At 44.8% G+C, this 22747-nt stretch overlaps 1 protein-coding gene across 1 annotated transcript in view; it reads right to left on the bottom strand.

Moving 5' to 3' along the window:
* LOC124797981 (retinol-binding protein pinta-like) overlaps window positions 1–22747 on the bottom strand; it is a 152052-nt gene that overhangs the window by 81419 nt on the left and 47886 nt on the right. Inside the window, exon 2 of the mRNA XM_047261159.1 lies at window positions 1153–1317. Within this exon, the coding sequence (XP_047117115.1) occupies window positions 1153–1303 (151 nt within the window). The 5' untranslated portion in view covers window positions 1304–1317. The remainder of the gene's footprint in view (window positions 1–1152; window positions 1318–22747) is intronic.

Raw genomic sequence — 22747 nt, 5'->3', positions numbered from 1 at the left:
CGCTGGCAATTGTTCACCGAGGTGACTTCTGCCTCCGAGAGTGCTGGTGAACACACCTGGTCGCTGTGAGCTTCCAACTTTGCAACTATTCATGAGAAGACCTGGAGACTGCTACCTACAGCTTGCTGAGCTCAAATGACGGTGACTGGCAAGCTGTCTAGCTATCGTAGTATTCGGCATGTGCACTAACTACTGCAGTGCTATCCATAGGCAATTACGGACACCACCTGCCTTCCTTGGAGGAAGTGGTATGTTGCTGTTCATCTCCGCACCACGCAGACTTTCTGAGAGCTTACCCATGTACACTGCCTTCGACGTCAACAAAAGTGCTCCGGAGGGTCCTGCGAAGCCGCGCCTGCCATACAGGCTATTCCGTTCGCCTACGAGGCCTGCCTGCCACTCGAAACCGTGATTATTTGAGCCGGATGCTGTCCACATCTGTTTCAAAAAACTGTTCAACATTCGTTCTTCCCGTCATTTTGGACTCTACTCGTACTTACTGTGCCTACTGCCTCAGGGACCAAATTTACTGCAGGAGCTGCTGTTTCAGCTCTTAATTACTCGCCTCTGTTCACTGCTGTTCCCACGAAGAGCTCTTCGTTACTATAATTTACAACTGCTTGATGTTACGGAGAAACTGTTCACGTTCAGGATCAACCAAGCAACTCATATAAGTACATAGTGCTAGTGCCGCAAACGATTCCGACAATCAGCTGTGCTCAGTTTATGGAAATCCAGCCTGCGAGGGAAGCATTCGAGTCTGTCACAAAATTTTCCTGGGGTTTTCCTTGTTTGCAAGCTAAATTCTACAACTGGAAATCTCCCCCCAAAACATTCCCATTTGGGTCTCCCTGATAGCCTGGGATCTGCCTGAAAATTCCGTCTCTCTATAACTGGTCATTACTCTACACTCCACTTAAATTTTGAAAATCATAAAAAATATAGTTTGTAGCAGTCTCACACGATAGCACTTAAACACACTAGCAGCACTAAAATTAGTTTGATTAATTGACCACTGCAACAGCAACGTAAGGAAATGATTTGTTCATAATTGAAGAGCGAAATGATACTTTAAGGAATCAACTCTACAGTCAAAATTATGGTATGCCGATTTTAAAAGAGTAGACTAGAATGGTCAGAAAGCTGACTGACCCATCTGGTCGGGCAGATGCGGCTGCATCCTGAGCCAGTCTCGTACAGACGCTATGGTCCTCTTGATGTCCTCTTCGTCTGTCCCCAGACTCTTCCGGATGGTCTCCACCTGCTCCCGCGTCGCAGGGATGAAGCTGTAGCGATCGCTCATTGCTGGCTGGTATTCTGTAAGCAGAAGCAAGGGCGCATTGCCAGAGTCACCGATGATACTCAAAGGTCTCAAAATGTAGAGAGCGTGGGTGCAAATTTCGCCGCTCGTTACAAATACAGTTGCTTTTCGACGCAATATGACCCGCTACTTCTTTGTTCATTCTAAAGCGAATGTTTCTTTGGGTTTCCGTGTCTAAACCGGTAACAACCGCTACTTTCCCGCAGGAGGGCGGACGTAATTGCGCATCCGAACTGAAGGCGATGGATTTAGTGCCCATTAAGGTTAATCAGTTATATGACTGCGTGGTGTCTGTTCTTTCGGACATGTCTGAAAGAACAGACACTACGCAGTCATATATCTGGTTCGCTTCGATGGCCAATGAATCCACCACCTTCAGTTCGGATGGGCAATTCCGCCCTCCTTTGCGGGTGTCTCAAATAGTGGTGGGCATGGGGAACGGGGACACGGACTGAGGAAAAGTGACTTTGCGTGGGGATGTTGGTCGGTCGAGGGGCGTGCCCAGACAGTGGCGATAAACGCTGTGTCCGGGTGGCGCAGTGGTTAATGCAGCTGCTTAGGAATTATGAGAGCCTGGGTTCGAACCCTAGCCCGACAAACATTTTTCACTCGTCGCCGCTGATTTCGCATAAAGTCCCAATGCAGGTGACATCAATAGTCTCTTTCTTTTCTTTTCTGCCCTGGCTACCTTTAATTCACGTGTTATAGGATCTGTTTGTCTGTCTGTCCAAATGTTAATAAGTCTTCTTCTCAGGAGTGAATATATGTTTCAAGTTAAAAGTTATGACACATACAAAGGTCTATAGGAATTCGGCGGTGTAACAAATAAAGCTTCACCAAAACATACTGCCATTCATGACACGTACTTCGACAATCCCAAACTTACTCATTAAAACCTATAAGGTACTTCCGTTTCGCCTAGAATCATGAAATTACGGAAGAAGCAAGATTTCACAGTAGAAGTAAACGAAAGCTTCCGAAGATTGTATATTAGTAATTATATCACATAAAAAATTTTTCTTCTGTCACTATTATCCGACGTCAAATTTGAAATTAAAACCATTCACTATCTTTGCATTCAGGCAAGCTGGGTCGCAAGAATTAAAGTCAAACGTCAGTTGAGGCATGGCTTTATTCCGCACATGATAGGTTGCGGACTTTTTCCATCATCAGGTATCCAGTAGCGAATACAGCACGTAGATATGGCGTTCCAAGCTGTATGTCAAACTAATATTGGCAGACTAGTTCGTTTGAGGTTGGCAACCCTGACGTCGACTACGAGCCCTTTTTGCTCGCTGTGTTACATAAGTAATTTGGCTAGTAATTAATCGTTTTTGCTGTGTATTCTATTGTATTTAGGTGCATTAGTGTCAGATATACGTGATAAGTTGAAGGTTCTAGTTTTTTAAGGCGTCTGAATATGATAAGCGAAGTTTCTGTTTAGGACAGTTTCGCGCGTACGCAAACGTTTGTTTACGTTCTTAACTGACGTTAAATACGCGGTATTATCAATTATGTCAGTGCACAATACTCAGTATTTACGTTTGTTAGTGTCATTTAGACTCGATACATTGAAGGTAGCAGTTTTTATACGCTTCATTAGGAAAAGTGGTACTGACAGTGAATTCTAACCTCATTTGTATACACGTGACTAGCGCAACTTGCGATCGTTAACAGTTAAGCAAACGTAAAAGACTTGGTAAATTAGTGTTACACTACAATATCTGAGTAAACCAGTGTTACAATACAACTTCTAAGCCCTTGTTACTTACAGTTTAGTTAGCAGAAAGCTAAAACTCTCCTCGCCGTCTGCTTAACTTCCTTAGTTGTTGTGGGTTTTAGTGTACTGTAGGCCCATCAGTTCCTCTAAAGTAGAATCCGTATTTGTCCTTTACCTTCTAAACTCTTATTGTTAGCTAAAGGTTTTGTTTTGTACCTGAATTTCTCAGTGTACAATACTCAGTATTTACGTTTGTTAGTGTCATTTAGACTCGGTACATTTAAGGTAACAGTTTTTATACTTTTATTAGGTCACTTTCGCGTGTACGTAAATGCTTGTTTACATTATTAATGCGAGGGATAATCAGGAGGTGTAGCTTACTGTAGGTTAATGTTTAATTCGTTTACGTTATTCACTAGATAGCCATTAGCAGTTCACTATTGGTCACTGTCTTATTCCTTAGTATTCACTAGATAGCCTTTAGCAGGAAAATAAGGACCACATATTTTTATTGTTTTTCATTGTTGAGCGTCCTTTCTGCCAAGTAGAGTGTAGCTGTTAACCTTGTGAGGCAGTAGGTTTCCTTAAGTTTTGTGTAGTAAATCAGTTATTAGCTAGATGGATGGGGAGTGTGTCTGTTGTGTGCAGATGCCAGGAGTTGGCCACAGTCCAAACGCAGCTGAAAGCTTTGTTGGTGACAGTCAACAAGTTCCAGAGTGCCGCCTTGAGGTTCGGTGGGTATGGGGTGCCTGGGACAGCCTCTGCTGTACTAGATGTACAGGAGGGGATGTCACAGCTCTCTGTCACTGAGCCGACCTCAGGTGCGACTGAGCCGGCCGGCCCACTGTCACATCAGTGTAGGTGGCGGACTGTGTAGGCAAAGACCTCAAGGCAAAGGCTACATGGGGACGCAGACTCCTGCCAAATCCCATGCACTTTGCTAATAGATTCAGTGTGTTATCTGAAGCTGGAGGCGAGGTTGAGCCGGATCAGAATGCACCTTCGGCCGGGGTAATGGCCGCTCCTTCAGCCTGGTCCGGACAGGCACGTGGGGGTAGGCGTTTGTTAGTTATTGGGAGCTCCAATGTTAGGTGGGTCATGGAGCCCCTCAGGAACATAGCGGCTAGGGCGGGGAGGAAGTCCAACGTTCACTCACTCGGTGTGCTTGAAGGGGGGCCTTGTCTGGGATGTGGAAGAGGCTCTTCCGGCGGCTATCGAGCGTGCGGGGTGCATCCAGCTGCAGATTGTTGCACAACGATGCCTATCGCCGGGGTTCTGAGGAAATCCTAGGGTCCTTTCGACGGCTGGCCAAATTGGCGAAGGTGGCCTCCATCTCTCGAGGAGTGGAAGCCAAGCTGACGATCTGCAGCATCGTGCCCAGGGTGAGAGCCCCTGGTTTGGAGTCGAGTAGAGAATGTAAACCAGAGCCTACGTCTACTCTGTGGCGAGATTCCTCGACCTACGCTGTAGGGTGAAAGGTTGTAGGACGCTCTCGATAGATCAGGGGTGCACTGCACACAGGAAGCAGCTACATGGGTAGCTCAGTACTCGTGGCGTGCACATGGAGGCTTTTTAGATTAGGTTCCTCCCCATGGGAAACAAACCGTTGGCCTGGAAAATTACCAGTTCATGACACATGTGGGTGTTCCAACTGTAAAAATCGTTAGTTCGCCTAAACAGGTTATTCGAAAGGATCTAAATATGCTAAATCTCATGTTAGTATATTGTCGAAGTGTCTGCAGCAAGATCCCCTAGTTACTCTCTGAAATAAATAGTAGCATTGCTAATATTGTATTAGGTACCGAAAGCTCGTTGAAACTCGGATTGGGCAACGTTTAGGAAGGCTAGGACTGATACTATGCGAGGTGGTGTGTTCATTGCAGTTAAAAGTTGTTCAAGCGCAGTTGGGGTCGATACTGAGTCAGACTGTGAAATAGTCTGGATAAAGCTGTCAATCCGACAAGGATTGACCATTGTATTGGGATGTTTTTATAGACCACCAGCATCCGTAATAACCGTCGTAGAACGTTTCAGGGAAAGTCTTGAGTATATAGGAAGAACATCCGTTAGTTATAGGTGGAGACTTTAATCTGGCATCCATTGACTGGGAAAATTACACGTTTATCACAGGGAGCAGAAGCAAAGATTCGTGTGAAGTTATTCTAGGAGCGCTCTCACCATAAAACCTTGAGAAATTGGTTAGAAAACCAACTCGAGATGGGAACATATTAGATATCTTTGCGACTAACAGATCTGATCTTTTTGAGGAAGTTAATCTAGAAGAAGGTATTAGCGACCATAACGTCGTTGTGGCTTCTATGTCAGTGGAAGCTGTAAAAAAAAAACAGCGTAGAGTTTTCTTGTTTGGGAAAGTAAATAAAAGTGTCATTAATGAATATCTTCATAGTCAGCTCCAAGCATTCACAGCGGGACACAAAGATATTGAGCATCTTTGGTCGGAATTTAAAGGTTCCACCACGTGCTAGACAAGTATGTGCCTCGCAAAAATATAGGGGACACAAAGGATCTACCTCGGTACAACAAACATATTAGGAAGTTGCTCAGAAAGCAGAGAATTTGGCACAGTCGTTTTAAACGTAGTCACTGCCCCGCTGACAAACAGAAATTATGCGAAATGCAAGCAGCTGTCAAAAAGTCAATGAGAGATTATTTTAACAAATTTGAAAGGTGTATTTTATCTGCAGATTCTAAAAATAACCCCAAAAAAATTTGGTCGTACGTAAAATCTATGAACACAACTGATAATTCAATACCTTCTCTTGCTGACATTACGTGTAATGTAACGGATGATGATAAACAGAAGGCCGAAATTCTGAACCTAGCTTTCAAAAACTCGTTTACGGTAGAGGACTGCAGCACCATTCCCCCTTTCAATTATCTAACAGACGCAGGGATGGCTTACATAGTGTTTAGTGTATCTAGGATTGTGAAACAATTAAGATGCTTAGACGCCAGGAAGGCATCTGGCCCAAACGGTATCCCCGTAAGATTATATATTGACTATGCTACAAATATAGCACCATTCTTATCCATCATCTATCAAAGATCAATGGAACAGCGGAAAGTTCCACGGGACTGGAAGAAGGCCCAGGTTGGTTCAAATGGCTCTGAGCACTATGGGACTTAACATCTGAGGTCATCATTCCCCTAGAAGTTAGAACTACTTAAACCTAACTAACCTAAGGACAACACACACATCCATGCCCGAGGCAGGATTCGAACCTGCGACCGTAGTAGTCGCGTGGTTCCGGACTGAAGCGCCTAGAACCGCTTGGCCACCGCGGCCGGCAAGGCCCAGGTCATAGCAATCTATAAAAATTGTAGAAAATCGGATGCACACAATTACCGGCCAATTTCACTAACATAGATTTGTTATAGAATCATGGAACATATTTTGTGTTCAGATATAACGACCTTTCTAGACTCTGAGAAGCTCATCTGCAGAAAGCAGCACGGTTTTAGGAAACAGTGGTCATGCGAGACACAGCTGGCCCTCTCTGTGCATGATATACAACAGGCTCTAGTACCGGCTCCCAGGTTGATGCCATATTTCTCGACTTTCGAAAGGCGTTCGACTCAGTTCCGCACTGTCGCTTGCTCCAAAAAGTGCGTGCTTACGGTCTATCCGACGACATATGCGGTTGGATAGAAAGTTTTCTAACAGACAGAGAGCAGTATGTCGTCCTGAATGGGGTGACTTCAACAGAAACGGGCATACCTTCATGTGTGCCCCAGGGCAGCGTAATAGGTTGGCTGCTTTTTACGATTTACATAAACGATCTGGTTGATGGTACTGACAGCGGCATTAGACTGTTTGCCGACGGTGCTATAGTCTACAGGAAAGTAGTACCACATGAAAGTTGTGAACGAATTAGTGAGGATTTGCAGAAAATAAATGCGTGGTGTAATGACTGGCTGTTATCTCTCAATATTAGTAGGTGTTGCTTAATGCGTAAAACAAGACGAAAATCCCCATTAATGAACGAGTAGAACATAAATGCCCAGTCTTTGGAAGCGGTAACATCCGTCAAGTATCTGCGTGTGACTATTCGAAATGATCCCAAATGGAATGATCATATCACACAAGTAACAGCTCTGAGCACTATGGGACTTAACATCTGTGGTCATCAGTCCCCTAGAACTTAGTACTACTTAAACCTAACTAACCTAAGGACATCACACACATGCATGCCAGAGACAGGATTCGAACCTGTGACCGTAGCGGTCACGCGGTTCCAGACTGAAGCGCCTAGAACCGCACGGCCACACAGGCCGGCCACATGTAACGGGCAAGGCGAACTCTAGATTGCGGTTGATTGGTAGAATCTTGAAGCGAAGCAGTCTTTCAACAAAGGAAATTGCTTACAGTACGTTAGTTCGTCAGGTATTACAGTAGTGTTCATCTGTATGGGACCCTTACCAGTGGGTTTTGATTCAAGAGATTGAGAAGGTCCAAAGGAAGATTCGTGACTGGTACATTTAGCCATCGAGAGAGCGTTACAAATCTCACAGAAAGTTTGAAGTGGGACACACTTGCAGACAGACGACGCGCTAAACGGAAGAGGCTGCTCACTAAATTCCGAAATCCGATGTTTTCCGAGGATTTAGAGCATATATTATTACCACCAACTTTCAAATCGCGCAATGATCACCATTCAAAGATAAGGGAAATAGATAGTTCAGATAGTCGTTTTTCCCTCTCACTATCCGCGAGTGGAACACAGAGCGTGGGGGGGGGAATATGATTTTGGCGCGAATTGTGCCCTCCGCTGCACACCGCTTGGTGGCTAGCGGAGTATATATGTAGATGTACCATTGAGACCCACTCAGCCTGAACGCAGAACTACCAATTTTTTAGTAATGATCTCCATCCTCCTGCATGACTTCATGTCAAATTTACATTATTGAATTTAAAACATTCTCGAAAATCTTGTAATCCTTGGGACCGATATCTCGCCAGTTCAATGTCGAAACAGGCATACATGGTCGAAACTGTCGAGTCCCGGAATGGATAAGTTGTCTATATGCGTAATTAAGTTTGTACGAAACCCTCAGTGAACGAGTGGTACTAGCACCATACCAGTGTTTTTTATTTCTTGTACGAACAGACCTTAAGCAAAACTTTGAGGTTTCACTCACTGATGAGTAGGCAAATCTACCCCTTTCTTTCCTCCTTGCTTTCGTATTCATGGCCCAGAAAAGCATATGGCGGCTTTCCTTAAAATCACTGTCTATTATCGTTGCCAAGAGTGAAAGCAGCTGCCAAGAAACGTAAGAGAGGTTGGTTTTATTTGACTTGTTCGATGCGCCTTTAATTGTCTCGTTTTCGCCGTTCAAAACATACAGTTATGTGGTGCGCTGCAGATTACTGTTAATTTTATTGAAGTGTTCTATTTCTTACGTCAGGTAACAATTACTAATTTTATTTCAGCGCTTTGTATTCACCATGTCTCTGTCAAAGCAAATTGGTAGTAATTAACGAATGGCAAATTGCTGGTGAACATCGAAATGTTCAAGAAAAATGGAACGTGGAGTATTTTCTTGTAAAGTAAAAAGGAAGTAAACTGCTGAAGAAATGATAATGTTACTAGGGTAGCACACTTTATAACATTATTGGTCACTATGCGATCGGTACGCATAGTGCTACTGCGTACATTCCACAAGCAGATAATGTCTCGAGAATCAGCGCTTACATTATAATATTCAGTTTCATATAATATCACCATATTTTCTTTAAACTAATTCTAACATAGTTTTGATCGAAAGAGGCAGTTCGATCAGAATAGACATTTCGAGGCAAATTTTATAAGTAGTAGGTAATTAAATGAAATTTAGTGATTGTATGGATGTGTATTACATATTCGCAATTTCTCTGTTACACGTACTTGTATGAGCGCTGATGCGTAGTATTACCACCGGAGTGTAGTAAATGTACAAGGAAAAGAGATTTTTTGTAGAGATTAAGGACTTCATAGGTGGAGGCAGCAAAAAGTTGGTATAAATTCATCGCAGTTGCTACCGCGATTTGGTAGACTTGTAATGAGTAAAAATTAATCTAATCTATCAAAATTCAATTGTAGTGTACATACTTTTTAAAATACTAAGAGCAAATTTTTTGAAACTAATGCACCACATGACCTAAGACATTAAGCGCTCCAACATTGTTTATTATTTATTAATGTGTTTTAGCGTAGCTATCTCATTTAAAATCTGAATATTAGAATTAATCATTACAGTTCTAATGCTCACTTAGTTAAATTTTTCAATTTTTGAGACTATTTGGTTGTTATTGAAAAAAAACTAGACAAATCAAGATCGGTATTGCCGAACAAGGCAATGTTCGGACAGCCGCTATGGATGTTGGACAAGCTACACAGAGAACTAAACCGAAACGTCCATCAGCGGAATTATTCAGTAACATGAAAACATTAGTTGGAACTACGTCAGCCGTTCTCAGTCAAGTTGGTGTTTCCTCAGCAAAGCAAGAAGTTATGCCCATGATAGTTGAAATTTCTAATGTGGTAGCGTCATCAACAAAAGAGATTAACGACCTGAACGGCGCTCAAAAGGGTGTACCCGCTTCCTTAATAACCTTGTAGAAGATGTATAAGAAATTCGTTCGGCTCGTGATACCGGGTGGCTATAAATGAAGTGCAGCGATTTACGGTCGTCCAGTGAAGGCTTTAACTGTCGTGCAGGAAACCTTGGTAGTGTGATTATGTGTTGATCCGGAACCGATTTACGTTCTTAAAAATTAATTCCAATTCTGGCCACTGTTTGTACGACGGTATGACATCCGCGCTATCAATTTACAAGCCATAACGTGCGTGAACAATATGAATACAGAGAAAAGAGACCCTGCGTTGTTAGTGGAAGTGTTGTATGTGAGCGGTAACAATTACAGTGCTACGTTGAGAGAGTAGCGCCGGGTGAAAGCTCTGAGGAGAGGCCAGATGTCGTTAAATGGTTTGAAGAAGATAGTAATAAAATTCGAAAACAGGGGTGAGATTGGTGCGTCACCTGGAGGAGGAAGATGTCTTGTACCAGTGAAAGTTACAGACGGGGTTGCTGTAACTGTAACTGACAGTGCAGCACGTGCTAGTGCTCGTGAAGTGTCACGAGAAATTTCCGCCCTATGCACAAAAGTGTGCAGAGTTTTGCAGCCTATTTTAGACAGGTACCCGTACGAGATCCAGACGGGGCAGCAAACTGAAACCTCACGATCCGCAGCAACATTGTGAATTTGCTCTCCGATTTCTGATGTAGATATGGATGTGACTGTACAATATTCCACGGAGAGACGTGGCACGTTTTACACTACAGGGTGCAGTGAATACACAGAACTGCCGAATCTGATCTATTGTTAAACCACGTCGTATGCTCGAATAGCCATTGCATGCAAAGTATGTGACTGTGTGGAGTAGATTCACAAGCACCTTTATGCTCGGTCGGTTCTTCTTTGAAGAGAAGGCACCACGAGGGTCTAAAAGGTGTACCGTATCATCTGCACGTTATCCAGATCTCCTCAACTGTATGGAAACCACTGTTGTCCTGCAATATGGGACAACACCCCATATCGCTCACCCGCTGAAACATCTGCTTAATCCTTTCACGGCTAGGGGCAAACATGTATTCCCAGGAGGTAAAATGCTCAGATGGCTAATGGCGCACTTGTATTCCAAGCCGATAGTATTTCAAACATCTACGGGCATTCATATACTCTAGGCAGATAGGGTGACGTGACGGCAATGTTGGAACGTAATTTATCGGACCAGGAAATTGAGGGAATTCTCAAGAATAGTCGTGATGAAGATGGCAGTGATACTTCGGACGAAGATCCGGAGCAACTGCTGACTCTTCAACCCCACGAAGAACTTTTCCAGAAGATTATCTTCTAAAGAGGGAAAAGAAGGTGAGGTGGTAGGTGCAACTTAGTAACGAAAGAGAATGTATGATTGGTGGGATAATCATACTGTGACGAAACTCCATTTCCTGAAAACATTTAGCGGTGAGCGCATAGACTTCGATAATTCAGAAAGTCATTTAGACTTTTTTCATTTTATGTCGTTTGAATTTCTCTCTGCCATTTGTAAGCGGATAAATAATTATTGCATATTTCTTACCCAGAAAATGGCGTTAGTATCCAGCAAGTTGGAACAATGTAAGCACATAGAGCCTGCAGAATTTTATTCCTTCTTGGCGTTTTATCTTCTTATGCCAAGAACTAAAAAGTTATGAGTGAATGAATATTGGGCACCAGATTCTTTGCTTCAAAAACCAGTATTTTTACACATAATGTCCACGGAACGGTGCAAACTGATTCTTCGTTTATTCCACTTTAGTGACAATTCGGCCTCATCTCTTGTAAAATACGGCTCATTGTAGAGCACACACACAGAAAAAAAAAAAAAAATTCCTAAGGCCATATTTCCTTTCGAAGATCTAGTAATAGATGAAAGTCTCCTAATTTTCAAAGAGCAACTCTTATTTAAGCAGTATATACAAAAAACAATCGATTTGGAATTAAATTTTTCGTTATTTGTGACGTACAAAGTAAATATATTCTAGATTATATTGTCTAACTGGCGCCGCCACGGAAACAGAATTCGGAAACGCTGACTGGGGAAAATCTGGCGAAGCTGTTGTGAGTTTATAATTGCCATACCTCAACAAAAGTCATACGTTCTGTTTAGACAGTTGGCATCCGAGCTCCTAATTATTCCTATGGCTCCATGAGAAATGTGATAATATCACTGTAACAGCACGTAAGAACAGGAAACATTTACTAGTATTGCCGAACAAGTTGAAAAAAAGGGAAAAAAATTCAAGTTGTGTGGTATACTGTTGGCTCTCAAACGGATGGACAATAAAAAAAATTCTGGATGATTTTAACTATAAACGGACCAGATTTTGTTGAAACTGAGAAGAAGGAACATAAAACAGGCAAAAATAAATTGAAACCCCACTTACCTACTGAGCTACAAATGGCTTTGAGCACTATGGGACTTAATATCTGAGGTCATCAGTCCCCTATCACTTACAACTACTTAAACCTAAGGAGATCACACACATCCATGCCCGAGGCAGGATTCGAACCTCCGACCGTAGCGGTTGCGCGGTTCCAGACTGTAGCGCCTAGAACCAATCGGCCACTTCGGCCGGCACTGAGCTACAATAAGTCAATGGATGCTGTTGATGATACGGACATGATGTTAAGTTATGTACAGTGAAATCGAAAGACAATGAAATGTTACAGGAAGGGTATTCTTCCAACTGACTGTCTTTTCTGCTGAATGCAAAAATAATTTTTGAAATAAAAAAGAAAGAGAACACGCCACTGGCGGAATTCCACTTGCAACTAATCCGCTACTTGCTAGAAAAATGTCATCGACAAACATGTAAATCTAGATCCCTAGGACACCAAAGAAAGAAACCCCATTTGAACTGAAAAAGGAAGAAGGCAGGATTTTTAGGAGCAACGGAAGAAAAGTAGATGCAGCTAGGCTAAGTATTTCTGCAGGGGACTTGCAGCGACTTGTTGAGACGAGTTTCTGCACTACGCCCGTAAAAAGGAGGTATCTCAAGACTTTTATTACATCAGTGTATTACACCCTTGCCGTACTTCTATGAGTGACTCATGGAAACAAATGAGAACCAAACATCAACATCCCAAGTCACACTCGTGAGCACGAAAGTCTGGTAAAAGTTTCTCTTTACACGTTGGATGTGGCTCTGTTCAATGCGTACTGTACATTATCCAAAATCGAATACATGGCCAGAGAAAGGAATCTTACGCTGATTACGTAATAAATATAGCAGAAGTAATGCTAAAAAGGATGTGGAATTGCCAGACTACGAGAAGCGCGGAAAACCGTCACTACGTCACACAATTCTTCGACTACAACATATTGGGTCCATTTCCCGAAACATATCGACTCGGCGCAATGAAAGAAAGTGAAAAGACTGCATGAAACAGAAAGTATGAAACGAAAGACGTGGGAACGTACGGAGAGTAAAGTTGCTTTACATCTAACACAGTGCTTTTGAAACTACCAAACCATGCAGGACTACTAGCTTTTACAGTAGTAGGTATTTTCTATTAAAAATTCATTCAAAGGGACCATTGCTTCTGATAATTACATTTTATGTTGACAATAACTACATTTAGGCGTCATGTTATTACGTTGCCTCTGTAGAAGACACACGTGGAGACCACCATGAAGATTAATAGAAATTATAAAGTACTGTTTGTGTGTAAAAATTTATATTTTGAAGTGTTATATACAGGGTGTTACAAAAAGGTAGTGCCAAACTTTCAGGAAATATTTCTCACACACAAATAAAGAAAAGATGTTATGTGGACATGTGTCCGGAAACGCTTAATTTCCATGTTAGAGCTCGTTTTAGTTTCGTCAGTATGTACTGTACTTCCTCGATTCACCGTCAGTTGGCCCAATTAAAGGAAGGTAATGTTGACTTAGGTGCTTGTGTTGACATGCGACTCATTGTTCTACAGTACTAGCATCAAGCACATCAGTACGTAGCATCAACAGTTTAGTGTTCATCACGAACGTGGTTTTGCAGTCAGTGCAATGTTTACAAATGCGGAGTTGGCAGATGCCCACTTGATGTATGGATTAGCACGAGGCAATAGCCGTGGCGCGGTACGTTTGTATCGAGACAGATTTCCAGAACGAAGGTGTCCCAACAGGAAGACGTTCGAAGCAATTGATCGGCGTCTTAGGGAGCACGGAACATTCCAGCCTATGACTCGCGACTGGAGAAGACCTAGAACGACGAGGACACCTGCAATGGACGAGGCAATTCTTCGTGCAGTTGACGATAACCCTAATGTCAGCGTCAGAGAAGTTGCTGCTGTACAAGGTAACGTTGACCACGTCACTGCATGTGCTACGGCAGAACCAGTTGTTTCTGTACCATGTACAGCGTGTACAGGCACTATCAGCAGCTGATTGGCCTCCACGGGTACAATTCTGCGAATGGTTCATCCACCAATGTGTCAATCCTCATTTCAGTGCAAATGTTCTCTTTACGGATGAGGTTTCATTCCAACCTGATGAAATTGTAAATTTTCACAATCAACATGTGTGGACTGACGAGAATCCGCAAGCAATTGTGCAATAACGTCATCAACACAGATTTTCTGTGAACGTTTGGGCAGGCATTGTTGGTGATGTCTTGATTGGGCCCCATGTTCTTCCACCTACGCTCAATGGAGCACGTTATCATGTTTTCATACGGGATACTCAACCTGTGCTGCTAGAACATGTGCCTTTACAAGTACGACACATCATGTGGTTCATGCACGATGGAGCTCCTGCACATTTCAGTCTAAGTGTTCGTACGCTTCTCAACAACAGATTCGGTGACAGATGAATTGGTAGAGGCGGACCAATTCCATGGCCTCCACGCTCTCCTGACCTCAACCCTATTGACTTTCATTTATGGGGACATTTGAAAGCTCTAGTCTACCCAAGCCCGGTACCAAATGTAGAGACTCTTCGTGCTCGTATTGTGGACGGCTGGGATACAATACCCCATTCTCCAGGGCTGCATCAGCGCATCAGGGATTCCATGCGACGGAGGGTGGATGCATGTATCGTCGCTAACGGAGGACATTTTGAACATTTCCTGTAACAAAGTGTTTGAAGTCACGCTGGTACGTTCTGTCGCTGTGTGTTTCCATTCCATGATTAATGTGATTTGAAGAGAAGTAATAAAATGAGCTCTAACATGGAAAGTAAGCGTTTCCGGACACATGCCCACATAACATATTTTCTTTCTTTGTGTGTGAGGAATGTTTCCTGAAAGTTTGGCCGTACTTTTTTGTAACACCCTGTATAAAGAATTAAATTAGTGTTAATGTGTGGCCGGCCGCGGTGATCTAGCGGATCTAGGCGCTCAATCCGGAACCGCGCGACTGCTACGGTCGCAGGTTCGAATCCTGCCTCGGGCATGGATGTGTGTGATGTCCTTAGGTTAGTTAGGTTTAAGTAGTTGTAAGTTCTAGCGGACTGATGACCACAGATGTTAAGTCCCATAGTGCTCAGAGCCATTTGAACCATTTTTGTTAATGTGTGCAAGAGCAAATACGAATGTCTCGTGAAATAAATAGACGTGGAGTTAGGTAATGGGTATCCCCACGTCGACGCGCATTGCGATTGTATGGCGCACGCGTCGGCGTCGTCTCCAATACTTGGGCACGGATTTCGTCAAACTAATTTGTACGGCAAGGGGTTAAAACCAGTAAGTTTTGAATCTCGGCTCCTCTTGGATAAATTTCTCCAGGCGTACATGCTGCGTGGATAGGTAATAAAGGGGTCCGTCCCATGGGGTGGATGCAGCTTTCCGTGAGGAATATTTGTGGTTCGAATCCCGTCGTTTCTTGGTATGTTACAACCACAAAATAACCCACTTCCTGCACGTCTCTCAGGTTGGTGGCCATGTCCTCCAGAAGATGCGGGTTGTGTCCATGTACAGAGAGGACACCTCACGGCGAGGTCTGCCTCCAGAGAGGGCCCCAGCTGAGTTAAAGCTAGCCTCCAGAGAGGGCCCCAGCTGAGTTAAAGCTAGCCTCCAGAGAGGGCCCCAGCTGAGTTAAAGCTAGCCTCCAGAGAGGGCCCCAGCTGAGTTAAAGCTAGCCTCCAGAGAGGGCCCCAGCTGAGTTAAAGCTAGCCTCCAGAGAGGGCCCCAGCTGAGTTAAAGCTAGCCTCCAGAGAGGGCCCCAGCTGAGTTAAAGCTAGCCTCCAGAGAGGGCCCCAGCTGAGTTAAAGCTAGCCTCCAGAGAGGGCCCCAGCTGAGTTAAAGCTAGCCTCCAGAGAGGGCCCCAGCTGAGTTAAAGCTAGCCTCCAGAGAGGGCCCCAGCTGAGTTAAAGCTAGCCTCCAGAGAGGGCCCCAGCTGAGTTAAAGCTAGCCTCCAGAGAGGGCCCCAGCTGAGTTAAAGCTAGCCTCCAGAGAGGGCGCAGCTGGACAAGTTCTACTTTCATGCTTCCTCCGTACGTCTCTCAAATGTCTGCCTTAGTAGCTGCTGGGACAGCGCGGTAGATTGCTAACCAAGGGGGCCAGGGAAGACTCCTGCTCGCGTCGGAGATTTTCTATAGTCAGCGACTGGGTGCTGTATTGTCCTTACATTAGTATCGTCATTACTTGCACGAAGTCGCCTTAAACGCTCTGTCGTCTATCCACTACTGGGATAGCTGCATGGGCACGAACCGAAGCTGAAAAATAAAAACCATCATTCAAATAGTTCTCAAGTAAACATCAGTCCGCCAAACGTGGAAGTAAGCGCACACAGGGCTCCTCTCAATCACTATCAGCTACACTATCAACGAAGAATCATCAAATCAATCAATATCATACATTTCTGGGTAGGACAGTGTCTACAATCTCTTCCAAGAAGAGCCGGACTGGACATTGTACACGTGACCGTAGTTATCGTTTGCTGGACTCAGGACTAGACCAGAGTTAAAGACAAAGCAGTGCAAGTCAGCTTCACACTGCTGCAGCACAAAAATGGCTCTGAGCAGTATAGGAGGTCATCAGTCCCCTAGAATTCACGACTACCTAAACCTAACTAACCTAAGGACATGATACACATCCATGCCCAAGGCAGGATTCGAACCTGCAACCGTAGCGGTCGCGCGGTTCCAGACTGTAGCGCCTAGAACCGCTCGACCACCCTGGCCGGCTACTGCAGCACACAATCTTTACACTAATGTTACCCTGTTTCGCACTGTGACAAAGCTGTATAGTCTCTGGTAATCGATCAAGGAAACTGGGACAGCAGTCAGACATGAAGTATTTGAATAATAACAGAGCCAACAGCTGTATTGGAATCCAACCTCGTATGTTCGACACATACTGCCTGTTTCGACACCAAATGATGTCATATTCAGCCCCAAGTGTAGCCTGCCTTCCGCAACCGCAATGACTAAGACCAATGAAGCTTTCAAATGGGAACAGCAGCAGCAGGAGTAACGAACAGAGTATGCAGCTGAGCTTGTTACTGTTAGGAAGATACGGAATCCAGTTAATTTTGGCCCCGCTGCTCACGAAGAGTACATGCTTGATGACTGTTCCCATTTGAGAACTTCTTTGGTCTTTGTCATTACTGTTATGGATGGCAGGTTACGTTTTTGGCTGAAGATGACAACATTTATGTCGAAACAGGTAGTATGTGTTGAATAAACTACGTTGGACTTCACCACACCTACTGGTTTTGTTATCTTTATTCTGGTGCTTCACTACAAAGTGCTGTGTGCAAGTAAGCCACCTCAATAACAGCAACTATTTTCTGTAGAGGGCAGTTTGCTTTCAGCCACGGTATTCATGTTTGACGTCAGGTTATTTTGCTGAATACAACACGGTTTAACAGAAAATGAACAAACAGCAGTTAGCGGCGTTACGCTTAGAAAAGTTCTTGTCGTGAAAAGAACAGAGAGCTAGGCAGACAAACTAGTAGCACATTCATACCTCTGGTATTGTATTTTTTAATCCTTTGCCATTAAAATGACTGTGACTAATTAAGTTAATGTTAATATAAGCATTTTCAGATGAATATAGGGTAATAACACCAACAGCAGAAAATGACATAACGCGAGTTGGATTCGTTTATGAATAGCAAGGCAGGACAGAGAGTAAGTTACTGAGAACAGCATAGTGACAGAAAAGCAGACAAGTGCGTGAATAGCTCATGCATCCAGGTAACTGACAAGAATAATCGGCAGAAAAATGGAAAAGAAAGCTGAGGATGGGTTACACGGCGATCAGTTTGGCTCTCGAAAACATAAAGGCACCAGAGAAACAATTCTGAGGTTGCACTTGATAATGGAAGCTAAAGAAATATCAAGATATTCATTGGATTTGTCGACCTGGAAAAAGCGTTCGACAATGTCAAATTGTCGAAGATGTTCGAAATTGTAAGAAAAATATGTGTAAGTTATAGCGAGAGATGGGTAATATACAATATGTAAAAGAGACAAAACAGAACAGTAAGAGTGGAAAACCCAGAACGAAGTGCTAGAATTAAAAACGGTGTATGACATGTTTGTAGCCTTTCACCCCTGTTGTTCATTCTATACAACAAAGAGGCAATTACGGAAATAAAACAAAGGTTCAAGACTGGGTTTTTAACTCAAGGTGAAAGGATATCAATGAGAAGATTAGCTGATGACATTGCTATCCTCAGTGAATGTGAAGAGGAGTTAGAGAATTTACTGAATGGAATGAACAGTCCATTGAGTACTGAATATGGAGTGAGAGTAAATCGAAGAAAGGCTAAAGTAATGAGAAGTAGCAGAAATAAGAAAGAGAGAAACTTAACATCAGGATTGGTGATCACAAAGTAGATGATGTGAAGGAATTCTCCTACCTAGGTAGCAAAATAACCAATGATGGACGGAGCAGCAGGACATAAAAAGCAGAGTAGCACTGGCAAAACAGGCATTCCTGGCTAAGAGAAGTCTACTAGTATAGAAAACAGCCTTAAATTCGAGGAATAAATTTCGATAATGTACTTTGGAGTACACTGTTGTATGGTAGTGAAACATGGGCTGTGGAAAAACCAGAAAAGAGGAGGATCGAAATATTTGAGATGTGGTGCTATAGTAAAATGGTGAAAAGTAGTGGACTGTTAAGGCAAGCCCAAAGGATGTTCTCCACAGAGTCGGCGAGGAAAGAAATATATGGAAAACACTGACAAGAAGAAGGGACTGGATGATAAGACATGCGACATAACTTTCATGTTACTACAGGCAGCTACAGAAAGTAAAAACTGTAGAGGAAGACAGAGATTGGAATACATCCAGCAAATAACTGAGGATGTATGAGGATAATTGAGGATGGTGGCGGAGACAGTGTAAATCACCTTCTCATTGTCCTCAAAATGTCTTCCACGAATGGCATTCTTTAATGGCCCAAACAAGTGGAAGTCCGAGGGGGCTAGGTCATGGCTGTACGGTGAATGGGGTAACACTGTCCAACCATGTTTTGCGACGTGTTCAGCAGTCTTCAGACTTGTGCATCCACACTTCCTTTGCTGATGGACAGACGCAGCGCCAACTGCCGAGTCGTAATGCTTCCGTCCTCGTGAATGACATCAGCTCGCTGCAACATGTCAGGTGTTTTTTTTTTGTGGTTTTAGGGCGCACAACTTCAATGGTCATTAGCGCCCTGACTACGTTAAGAATGCACCGCGAGGCACAAGTTTAAAACAACAACTAAAAGGGAAAACATGATAAAAGACAGACTGACAGGCATAGGATTAAAAAACAGCATCATCAAATGTCCTTAGAGAGGTTTGTCAAATTGATAAAACGAAGAACACGAGCAGCTGCTCGTGGGTCATCCGCTAAAATGGCATCTAAAGTACATGGCAGGTTAAGATCTAGACGCAGTGTGTTAAAATCCGGACAGGACATTAAAATGTGGCGGACCGTCAGCAATTGCCCACATGGGCAGAACGGCGCCGGCGCAGCCGTCAGCAGATGGCGATGGCTGAACCGGCAGTGTCCAATGCGTAACCGGGCCAAAACGACCTCCTCCCGCCGAGAAGGGCGGGAGGAGGACGTCCAAGCCGCAGGAAGAGGTTTCAAGGCCCGAAGCTTGTTGTCTGTAAGTGCAGCCCAATCGGCATGCCACAGCGATAAAATGCGCCGACAAATGACCCTGCTACAGTCTGATGAAGGGACACAACAAGAAGCTGTCCGAGGCTGGAGGACCGCAGCCTTGGCCGCGGCATCTGCAGCTTCGTTCCCAGGGATACCGACATGGCCAGGGACCCACATAAAGCAACCGGAGAACCGACGTCCACGAGCTGCTGAAGAGAGCGTTGGATCCAGTGCACGAAAGGGTGAACTGGATACGGATCACTGAGGCTCTGGATGGCGCTCAGGGAATCGGAGCAGATGACAAAAGCAGAATGTCGGTGGCGGCAGATGTAAAGAACAGCCTGGTAGAGGGCAAAGAGCTCAGCTGTGAAGACCGAACAATGGCCATGGAGCCGGTATTTGAAACTTTGTGCCCCGACAATAAAAGAACACCCGACCCCGTCATTGGTCTTTGAGCCATCTGTATAAATGAAGGTCATGTTGATGAACTTTGAACGAAGTTCAACAAAACGGGAGTGGTAGACCGAACCGGCGGTAACCTCTTTTGGGAGCGAGCTGAGGTCAAGATGAATGCGGACCTGAGCCTGGAACCAAGGTGGCGTGTGGCTCTCGCCCACTCGAAAGGTTGCAGGGAGTGAAAAATTAAGGTGTTGAAGGAGGCGACGAAAGCGAACTCCAGGGGGTAGCAGGGCAGAGACATACAACCCGTATTGACGGTCGAGAGAGTCGTCAAAAAAGGAACGATAAGACGGGTGGTCGGGCATTGACAGTAGCCGACACGCATACCGACAAAGCAGTATATCGCACCGGTAGGTGAGTGGCAATTCGTCAGCGTCAGCATGAAGACACTCTACGGGACTAGTATAAAACGCTCCAATCGCAAGTCGTAAACCTCGATGTTGTATGGAGTTGAGGCGGCGTAAGATGGATGGCCGTGCAGAGGAGTATACGAAGCTCCCATAATCCAGCTTGGAGCGGACGATCGACCGATATAGACGAAGCAGGACGGTTCGATCCGCTCCCCACGACATACCACTGAGTACGCGGAGGACATTTAAAGAACAGGTACAACGGGCAGCCAAATATGACACATGTGGAGACCAGCTAAGTTTCCTGTCAAATGTAAGACCTAAAAATTTTGTTGTCTCCACGATTGGGAGAGCAACGGGACCGAGTCGGAAGGACGGTGGGAGAAACTCTTTGTAGCGCCAGAAGTTAATACAGACCGTCTTCTCGGCAGAAAAACGGAAGCCATTGGTGACACTCCAGGAGTAAAGACGGTCAAGAGAACGCTGAAGACAGCGCTCGAAGACACGTGTACACTGCGCGCTGCAATGGATGGTAAAATCAGCTGGGAGGCAATCCATTATTGGATTGATCGCGATGGCGAAGAGAGCGACGCTCAAAACTGAGCCCTGTGGCACCCCATTCTCCTGGCGAAAGGTGTCTGACAGGACAGAACCCACACGTACCCTGAACTGTCGATCCATTAAAAAAAACGAATAAAAAGAGGGAGGCGACCGCGAAGGCCCCATGTATGCATGGTGTGGAGAATGCCCGCCCTCCAACAGGTGTCGTAAGCCTTCTCCAAGTCAAAGAACACAGCCGCGGTCGGGCGCTTCCGCAAGAAGTTATTCATAATGAAGGTCGACAAGGTAACCAGATGGTCAACAGCAGAGCGGCGCCTACGAAATCCACATTGTACATTGGTAAGTAGGCGTCGAGACTCGAGCAGCCAAACCAATCGAGAGTTAACCATTCGCTCCACCACTTTACAGACACAGCTGGTAAGAGAGATGGGTCGATAACTGGAAGGCAAGTGCTTGTCCTTCCCCGGCTTAGGAATCGGGACACCAATAGACTCGCGCCAGCATCCGGGAACATGTCCCTCAATCCAGATGCGATTGTAAGTACGAAGAAGAAAACCTTTACCCGCAGGAGAAAGGTTCTTCATCATCTGAATATGAATAGAATCAGGCCCTGGAGCGGAGGACCGTGATCGGCCAAGTGCGTTTTCGAGTTCCCGCATGGTGAATGGGGCATTATAACTTTCACGATTCGAGGAGCGGAAGTTAGGTGGCCTAGCCTCCTCTGCCTGTTTGCGGGGGAGGAAGGCAGGGTGGTAATGATCGGAGCTCGAAACCTCGGCGAAAAAGCGGCCGAAGGCATTGGAGACATCCTCAGGGGCCACAAGGACGTCATTCGCGACCGTCAAGCCAGAAACTGGTGAGTGGACCTTAGTGCCAGATAGCCGGCGCAGGCTACCCCAGACAACAGAAGAAGGAGTAAAACTGTTGAAGGTGCTTGTGAAAGCAGCCCAGCTGGCTTTCTTTAATAATACGACGACACTGAGCACGTAATCGTTTATAATTGATACAATTCGCCACTGTAGGGTGGCGTTTAAAGGTGCGTAAAGCACGTCGACGAGCACGTAAAGCGTCTCTACATGCTGCAGTCCACCAGGGGACCGGTACGCGACGTGGAGAAGAAGTAGGGTGAGGGATGGAATATTCAGCAGCAGCGAGAATGACTTCCGTGAGGTGTGCGACCTGACGATCGCAGCTGGTGAAGGTTTGATCCTGAAAGGTCGCCCTGGAAGAGAAGAGCCCCCAGTCTGCCTTGGAGATGGTCCAACTAGAGGAGCACGGAGAGGGGGTATGCTGCAGGAGATGGATAACACACGGGAAGTGGTCGCTCGAATATGTATCAGAAAGTGCATACCACTCAAACCGGCGTGCAAGTTGGGGAGTACATATAGAGAGGTCTAAATGGGAATAGGTGTGAGATGTGTCCGAAAGAAAAGTAGGGGCGCCAGTATTGAGGCAGACAAGATTGAGCTGGTTGAAAAGGTCTGCTAACAGGGAGCCCCTCGGGCAGGATGCTGGAGAGCCCCAAAGGGGATGGTGGGCATTGAAGTCTCCAGTTAACAAAAATGGTGCAGGTAGCTGAGCAATAAGTTGCATCATGTCTGCCCTGGTAACGGCAGATGACGATGGAGTGTAAACGGTACAAATGAGAAATGTAAAAGTGGGGAGAGTAATGCGGATGGCAACTGCC

The sequence above is a fragment of the Schistocerca piceifrons genome, chromosome 5 (genome assembly GCF_021461385.2).
Source record: "Schistocerca piceifrons isolate TAMUIC-IGC-003096 chromosome 5, iqSchPice1.1, whole genome shotgun sequence".
In the NCBI taxonomy this organism is placed as follows: Eukaryota; Metazoa; Arthropoda; class Insecta; order Orthoptera; family Acrididae; genus Schistocerca; species Schistocerca piceifrons.
The sequence above is the reverse complement of the archived record's forward strand: the minus strand, read 5'-3'. Positions and strand labels throughout refer to the sequence as shown.